The sequence below is a fragment of the Podarcis pityusensis genome (assembly GCF_964106645.2).
Source record: "Podarcis pityusensis genome assembly, chromosome: 1".
In the NCBI taxonomy this organism is placed as follows: Eukaryota; Metazoa; Chordata; class Lepidosauria; order Squamata; family Lacertidae; genus Podarcis; species Podarcis pityusensis.
In genome coordinates, this window is record NC_138028.1 from 20076083 (window position 1) to 20085234 (window position 9152).

A 9152-nucleotide genomic window follows, 5' to 3' on the forward strand; every position below is an offset into this window, starting at 1 on the left:
TGCTGTCCTACAGTGGTGCAATTAGGTAGTTTTATAGATTCTGGACCAAGGATTGGCAAATCTGTCAATTTTTAAATCCAGTTCTCTACATTTCCACCTCACTTTGCATTTTTTAAAAAAGTTTTAATGAGAGTTTTAATGAGAATTCATCAGCATTTTAGTGCAATTTTCTCCTGATATACACATGCAATTTTGCCCAACATGCACTTTTTCTTTTTGCAATACGCTTTCCCTTCATATCATGCATTTCTGCATGTTATTTTCACTAATATATACACCTTCACCCACACTTTACCCTAGTATCTGCATTTTTGTGCACATTACTTGGCTGGAGAAATGTGTGGCAAAATTCAGAGAAGTGCACATTTCAAAGGAGGGCTGTTTCGGTTTGTGCATTGTTTCGGAAAGAGCGAATTACGTAGGTTCACCATTTAATGCAATTTGGATCAAACTACTCGTCTGTCACCACCAATGTGGGAAAAACATTCCCAGAAAATCTCCCAGGGTGTTTTCTCAAGGGGATGGGGATGTTTATTGCCTCCTCCTCTGCTTTGTGCCCGCATCTACCCGCATCTGCCCACTGGCTGTGCTCCACAAAGGCCAGATCTGCCACCCCTACCAGCTACCCCGAGCCATGCAGCCTTGATCACAGCTTGGATTCTAAGAAGAATCATATTTTCAGTTCTTCTTGCAGCCCCAAGCCTTGAGGTTCAGGTAGGCATATGCAGCAGGTGGCAAACGATTTCTCACTGCCTTGTGATATTTAGTTGGTCCTAATAGAAGACATTGCATTACAGTTATTTCTAGATTCCACCCCACCTTCCAAGGGGCCAGCATGCATGACTGTAGCTGCACCCCTCTCCCCTCCCCACCAGGCTACTGTATTTTTCTGTGTATAAGACACCCCCATGTATAAGACGACCCCTATTTTTTTAACCCAAAATTAAGAAAACGCACCATGCACTATCCATTTATAAAACGACCCCTTATTTTAAACTTTAAAAATTTACGAAAAAGTATAGTCTTATACATGGAAAAATACGGTACATATAGGAGAGAATTAATGCAACTGAAAGCCACAGACACATTCCTGTTAAGAATTAAAGAACTAAAACAATTTAGTGGGGGTGACTGTCTGGTCATCTCTTGCATGAAACAACAACATAGTCATGCAGTATGTTCCAAAGACCATCATTTCTAACACAGAGCAAGCTATGTGGATAGGCATCTGGCGAAGCCCATTGGAATGGCACTGACAAATCAGGTTTGCTGAATTGACTTTGCTTCCACCCTACCCATCGGAAGCCTGAGGTCCCCCAAATGAAACCAAGTGCAAAATTGGGGCTTTGGGAGGCAGGTGAAACCGGTGCAAAATGGCACCCCAGAGCCAAGCGACGGGACCAATTACTTACTGTTTCCTGTTAGCCATATACAGTGGTACCTTGGGTTACGTACACTTCAGGTTACAGACGCTTCAGGTTACAGACTCCGCTAACCCAGAAATAGTACCTTGGGTTAAGAACTTTGCTTCAGGATGAGAAGAAAAATCGTGCTCCGGCGGCGCAGCGGCAGCGGGAGGCCCTATTAGCTAAAATGGTGCTTCAGGTTAAGAACAGTTTCAGGTTAATAACGGACCTCCGGAACAAATTAAGTACTTCACCTGAGGTACCACTGTACTGACATAACCTGCATTGCACAAATTCAAATCTACATCTTAAGGTACCTTCCATGAACTTCCTTAACATATCTTAGGAACCAGGTCAACAGCTTCCCATGAGAGAAACCCAAATACTCACACTATGAAGGTTTGTTGCCAAGCATCAAAGAAGCTGTGTGTTTTTCATCTCTGAGCAGTCGATGTCTGTGTGCCACATCTAGGCAGGTATTCATGCATTTTTAACATGTGGCATCTCCACCAGGTTCTCTTTCCCCCAACCCCTGGAAAAAATATAACCTCTTTCTCTTTTTAAAGCTCGTTTCCTTGGATTTGTTCCAGAAAAGAATACATTGCCAAACGGGAATGGTACATTCATTACTGTCATGGATACTTATACACAGGCCACGAGCGAAACTTGGAAGGCCTACATGTGCAAGCAGATAACAGACGGGATTCATTGTTTGCTCCTCCTCTGTTTCTAAGATCCAGAAACACAAAAGGACCATGCAATCAGCATGAGCTCCACTAACAGGAGCTCAGTAATTCTGCCTTGTTCCCCCTTCAGTAACATTTGAAGAGCACAGATCTTCAGATGCTGTGCCTCAGAAAAAGACAGAGAAAGATAGAGAGCTTAAATTGCCTCCAGCTACCAACTTTCCCTTGCAAAGCTCGTTCAGAAATGATCGTTCCTAGCTCCCGAGAGTCAACAATAAGGCTCAATACACCTAGCCACCATTCCATGCCTACTGAAAATGTGTTCTTTTCTTTTTTTAAAATTTACCATTACATTTATATCCCACCTTTTCTCGAAAGAACTCGAGGTGGTGTCCATATTTCTTCCCCCTTCCATTTTTATCCTCACACCAATCCTGTGAAGTAGGCTAGGCAAAGCAAGAGTCACTGGCCCAAGGTCACCCAGTGAGCTTCACGGCCGAGTGGGGACTGGAACCCTGGTCTCCCAGGTCCTAGTCTGACACTCTAACCACTATACCACCCTGGCTCTCTGCAACACACAAGTTCCTGTAGAAAGAGACACTCAAAGGCATGAAGTGGGAAAACTCTTGGCCTAGAGTAAGGGAATGCTGAAGGGATAGCTCCGTCAGCAGAGCATGAGACTCCTAATCTCAGGATCTTGTGTTTGAGCCCCACGCTGGGCAAAAAGATTCCTGCATTGTAGGGATTTGGACTAGATGACCCTTGTGGTCTCTTCCTGTGGGATGTATCTTCACTGAAGCAGTCAAAGACAACATTTTCCTGTTGCCTGGAGTGGACACACAGTGGAATGTAGTTCCAGACAGGGAGGACTTCCTAACATACCTGTTCTGGAGCCTCCTCCCTCTGTGTGTGACCAGGTAGATGGGCGTGACCCTAGCAGACCTTGTAAAAGGACAAGCCATGCAGCCATCTTCCATTCTTCCATTTTCTCCTTTCGGACTCCTTTCCTGGTTCTTAGCCAGCACATGGCTCATCCTTACAGAGGATGGAAGCCATAAGGCCTAGCTCAGACTTCTTTTCTCTACAATGTAACTGTAACCACAAGATAAAGCCTGACTTCAAATTACTGCTGTGAACTGAAGGTAAGTAAACTTTACTCTTACTTTTAAAGAAGACTGTCGTGTTATTATCATTTTAAGAGGGAAATAAAGGGGAAACTTACCAGGAACAATCCAGACTGGATTGCTTAATTTAAATGATTGTAATGAATCCATCAAATTGCTTCCAGCAATCTGCAAGGGAATGTTCTCTGCTGCTTGCTCACTAGCGCGAGTGAGGAGGGATAATATTTAATCAATATATCCTCTCCTACCTTCCTCAACATTCCCACACTTCCAACACTACAATTCTATGGTTCTATGATTATGGAAGCAAAACAGCTCCCTGGAAATAGGAAATTATTCCAGTGGCTCCCCTTCCTATTCTCTCACCAAGCAACAAAGGCACAAGACAAGAATAGCTGGGAAACAAACTAAACTTTAGAGAAGCATGCCATGGTTTGTTTGATCAACTGTGGGGAAATTCATGGTTAACTCAAAGTTTGTTAACCAAACTATGGGTTAGTGTTATGTGTATACCAGGACAGGGGTTGTAATGGAATTGAGAAATCTATAGGAGGAACACTTCACGCTGCAACCTTTTGTTGCAGGTCCCACCTGTGTTCCTGCAAAAGCAATTCAAGGAGATGGTAGACCTTATGAGAGCAAGCTATATTGACCTCTGCTTCAGTTACATCAATTCAGTAGGCTTGTGAATTGTGAATGGGAAGCAAGGTTTGAATCTTGCTCTGCAAAATGCAAGCAACTCAGGACTGAGGGAAGTTCATTCTTGCCCCCAAACGTTGCAGTTTGCATCCTTCCCTCTATAGATTTTTTTTTAACCGATTTTTTAAAATCATAAATATAGGCCACCTGTCGGGCAAAAATTCCACACATTTTCATAAATATTGCAAGCAGTTCTTATAGTAGGAAACCATTTCATGTTTGTATCAGAGCAGTGCACATGAAGAACAAAGAGAGGGTATGATAAACATGCAATCCAATACATAAACTAAATACAATGTAAGATACATAGAAACTGGTTTCCTCAATGTGAGAAGTGAGGTTACAGGAAACCAGGCAGCGGGCCTTCTTGGCAGTGGCGCCCGCGCTGTGGAATGCCCTTCCATCAGATGTCAAGGAAATAAACAACTATCTGACTTTTAGAAGACATCTGAAGGCAGCCCTGTATAGGGAAGTTTTTAATAGTTGATGTTTTATTATGCTTTTGTTGGTAGCCACCCAGAGTGGCTGGGGCAAAACCAGTCAGATGGGCAGTATAAAAATAATAAAATTATTATTCTTGCACTGTAGGAGGTTGGATTAGATGATCTTCATGGTCCCTTCCAACTCTACAATTCTGCGATTCTAAGATGTCTTATATACAGTGGTACCTCAGGTTAAGAACTTAATTCATTCTGGAGGTCCGTTCTTAACCTGAAACTGTTCTTAACCTGAGGTACCACTTTACCTAATGGGGCCTCCTGCTGCTGCCACCGCACAATTTCTGTTCTCATCCTGAAGCAAAGTTCTTAACCCGAGGTACTATTTCTGGGTTAGCAGAGTCTGTAACCTGAAGCGTCCGTAACCTGAAGTGTCTGTAACCCGAGGTACCACTTTACTAAGTCAGGTTTTAGGCAAGGTTCTCTCTCAGCCCTACCTACAAATGCCAAGGGCAGAACTTGGGACCTTCTGAATGCAAAGCTACTGAGCTATGGTGTAAAACAACCACGTTCTTTTGGCTCTCCCTAAAACCAAAATACATCATGCAAAATGTAACTGAGTAACTGGAGAGCCATTTCGCAACTGGTCTTCATCCCTTCCTAAGAGAAGAGGCAGGCATTTATGTCAGGCGGGGGGCGGGGAAGCCTGTCAGAATTACCAGCAGACAAATATTTCATCTCTCCTTAATGCAGCCTAATTCAATTTAACGTGAAATCACCTGACATAAGCTCAAAGCTTTGCAGTAAGTATGAATGGGCCAGACAGCTAGATAGTAACCAGCAGGCAAGAATATATTGGCTGTGCTCCTAAAGCTACTGTTAAGATGCCATGTTTGAGAAAAAGGGAGAGAAAGCGTGCCAGTAATGATCAATGACAACTGGAGGTGCTGTTTATTACTGAGATTTCTAACTTCAGCTGCCCTTATGGCAGAGACAGAAAACTTTTCAAAACATACTCTGGGTACCTACTTATCCAGGAGGTGGGAAATTTGATTAAATCTACTTTGGTGAGTGGGGTTCCACCACCACAACCCACCTTTCCAAAGAATGAGCAGTCTAATATATACACCTACACACAGTCCATTTCAATTTATGGGAACCACGCAAAAAGGCACCCATGTTCTCATGCACCTCTTGTTCATTTCACTAGGACTGTGCAGGAGGATTTCTTGGCTGGCCATGCCCAAAGATTGCTTTTCTTCTTTCTTTCTTTTTTTACAAGAGAACAGTAGAATTACACCAGATCTATTGTCCTCAGTGTTCGAAACTCCCAATGTTCTGGGAGCATTTTGCGACAAGGAATTTCATTAGCGCGAGCGGTTTCTGAGCTCTGTGCCTAAGATTTCAGATTTAAAACTGCAGAGTGGAAGGAAAAGAGGACCTTTTTCTGCCTCCCCACGTCCAGATACTCTCTGAAGACTGGAGAAGAGACCCTCTTAAGAATATTAGTGGGGTGGGCAGGGGAAGGACTAAACCATGTGAAAAATGAACATAATATTTTAGCTGCATTTCATTCATTTTCAGCTTTGTATTCTTGTTATTAAAAAAGTGTGCCGAGACATTCCGTTGTTGTGCCCATAACCTAGGTTTAAGGTGCCATTTAGCTCCTAGCTTTTATATCTCAGTTCCTAACACTGATTATCCTATGACCGACTTCACTGACACTATATGAGGTCAGTCAAGAAACCAGCTGGGGAGATAAGAATCAGCAGGAGCTTCCTCCTTTCAACTCTTCCATATAGGAAATTAAACTTTAATCCTTCATTGAGGCTCTACTAAACCTTTTGCCATAAGGCAGGGGTGGGCAGACATCAAGCTTGAAGAATCGACTGTTTTTTTACCCTAGAATACTGAAGTCTGCCAGCTGGAGCCTAGTCCAGTCCAGTCCAGAATACATATCTATGATTCTGTGAAAATAGTGGTTTAGGAAAGGGGTGGATACACCCTTAGAATTAAGGAACAGAGCACCTGTGGTATGCATGTCTAGGAACTCAGTTCTCAGTATTCGCATATAAAACTGCACTCGTCATTTTCCCTTAAGTCCTTGTCCCCCACTCATATCAGCAGCTAACTCGTGTGTGTGTGTTATTGTTGTTGTTTTTTTTGTTGCTGCTGCTGCTGCTGCTATTGTTAAACAACCATGTGTTGGAAATCCTTGGTTATCTACTGCAAGCCAGAAATCTAACAGTAGATCGAACTTTGCTAACCTGATACTTCCCAGATGTTTTGGACTACAAATCCCATCAGCCATAGTCAGCATGGCTGTACTGGATGGGTAGGTCAAGACACAGAGGATGGAAAGATGGATGGATCAGGAACAGAGCAGCACAGTGGGGCTTATTTCTCAGTAGACAAGCACAGGTAAAGCTCCAGTCTTATATCTATATAATGGGGAGTAAATCCCATTGAACTTAGTGGGGCTTACTCTGAGTAAACATAGAGGATAGTGCTGTTACATTATATATACATGGAAGTATTGGGGGGGGGGTGAAAATTATTCCTACCCATCTGCTCTATCCCCACAGGGAAGTGTACTTCCTCATGCTACACACCACCAAATCTAATTATCCCACAGAACAGGTTTCCAAGCATACTGAATTTTGCATACACCCTGGGACCTTAGGGTGACGGACGGGTAATACATTATTATTATTAGAAATGCAAATTATTAAGTGGGACAGAAACGTCTTAAGCAAATGAAAGAAATCAGTGCAGTTGGAGAATTCTATTATTTGCTGCTGCAAGGCAGACGCAGCCCTTCATCTCCTTCAGGGGGAAATCGGCTTGTTGCATTCAAAATAAAGGGGAAAACAAAAATCTTGCACAAACCTCTTTATCCCTCCATCCCCAAGTTCTTCTCGGGGTTATGTCACTAAGCCCTAAAACCTCTTGTTACTGGAAAGTAACAAAGGGCGAGAGGGAGAGGGAGAGAGAGAGGCTTCCCCACTCCCCTCCTCCTGTTCCTCGCCTAAAAATAGAAAAGGAAGGGGGGGGTCAGTGCATCTCAAAGCATCCACCCAGAAACCTGTGCAACCGCGACACCCTTTCCTAGTGAGGGGCGGCTTCGAGGTCGCCCCTCTATCCAAAGCCTCCTCCATTCATTTCACTGTATTCATTCGACGGGACTTGTATCCCGCTTAGTCGCCCAGAACCTCAAAGCGGTTCCGCTGGAATCCTAAGCGCTTTACGCAAAATCCCCTTTCATTCATCACGACGGCTACGGATGTCAGAGATGGATGACCCACGCATCTTGGGGGGGGGGGGGAGGGCTCCGCTGTTGCAAACCACCCCCTCCCAATATTCGGGGGCGCGGAGAGGGGCGGTTCGAAGGCTCAGCGGACCCTCGACGGGGTGGGGTCTGGAGGCTGCCTCTCGCCATTTACCTGCGCGGCCATAAAGGAGAGATCCATGGTGCTGCTGGACCCCGAGGTGCTGCTGGTGCTGCTGCTGGCGCTGTTGTTGTTGGTGCTCCTCGCCGAGCTGGCGGTGAAGCTGGTGCTGAGGTTGCTGCTGCCCCCCGGCGTGGCTTCGTCTCTGGGGGGCTGGGGAGGGGCCTCCCCCAGCAGCAGCTTGGGGCGCGTTACCAGTTCCAGCTCCCTGGGGTGGCGGAGCCCACGCGGCTGCCTGGCTGTCCCCAGCTTCCTCGGAACATGGTCCGCCCCGATGCTGGCTGTGGCGGCGGCGGCGCCAGCTGGAGTCTCCACAAGCAACTAGTCCGCGCGAGGAGCCGCCTTCGCTGCTGCCTGGCCACGCCCCCTTTCCCGGGCAGCTCAGCCGCAGCAGCAGTAGCAGCAGACAAAGGGGGACAGGCTCTCCTCTCTCCGCCTCCTGCTCCCGCTTCTGCCTCGTGCAAAGGAAATTGCTAAGCCAGCCAACCACCTGAGTCCCCAGCTACTATGCCAAATGCACACACATTACGCACACGCAGATGGAGTGTGTGTGTTCCCCCTTGGCAGGTCTCCTGTGCCTTAAAAAAAATGACCGGATGATATGAGAGGCAGGCAGACGTTCAACAGGTCGCTTCTGTTTTCCCAGCCGTACAGCATCTCCGTTGTTCGTAAGCACTCATTAGATTTTCAAAAGGCTTTCTTTCTTTTTTACAAGGCGCCTCACCAAAGCTTGACAGGGGGTTGGACTCGATGGCCCTTGTGGTCTCTTCCAACTCTATGATTCTATTCTATGATTCTATGACTCCTGAGCAAACTGCGCAGTTATGGAATAAGAAATAGCTCCGTTGGTTAGAGCGTGGTGCTGATGGATGACAAGGTTGCAGGTTCGATCCCCGTATTCCTGCAATGGAATCGGGGTGGGTGGCCAGCTCCCAAGACACTGTGATCTACTCACAGAGTTAAAAACTGGCAGTAATCTACCCCCTTTTGGGGGGTTCAGGTCAAAGTTGTTGAGCTTTATTTGGGAGGAGGAAAACCTCATTTTTTAGGGGTGCAGGCTTCTTTGGGGAAACCGGTGATCTATCACAGATGTCCAGTGATCTACCGGTAGATCAAGATCTACCTGTTGGACATACCTGGATTAGATGATCCTCCAACTCCCTTCCAACTCTACAATCCTATGATTCAAGAGGAGAGGACTTCCTGTATCAGGACTTGGTTATGTAGCAGGGAGCAGAGAGTAAGGATAAAGGAACTGTTCTCTGTAGATGTAGAAAGTGGAGTGTCCCCACCCCTCACCCCACAAGGATCAGGAGTGGGCCTGTACTAAATGGTTCAGGGTGGTGAAAAC

At 45.6% G+C, this 9152-nt stretch overlaps 1 protein-coding gene across 1 annotated transcript in view; it reads right to left on the minus strand.

The window, feature by feature from the left end:
- Nucleotides 1-8260, minus strand: part of LOC308470117 (uncharacterized protein C14orf132) — a 40161-nt gene extending 31901 nt beyond the window's left edge. The window contains exon 1 of the mRNA XM_080993404.1: nt 7796-8260. Within this exon, the coding sequence (XP_080849530.1) occupies nt 7796-7822 (27 nt within the window). The 5' untranslated portion in view covers nt 7823-8260. The remainder of the gene's footprint in view (nt 1-7795) is intronic.
- Nucleotides 8261-9152: the final 892 nt, after the last annotated feature.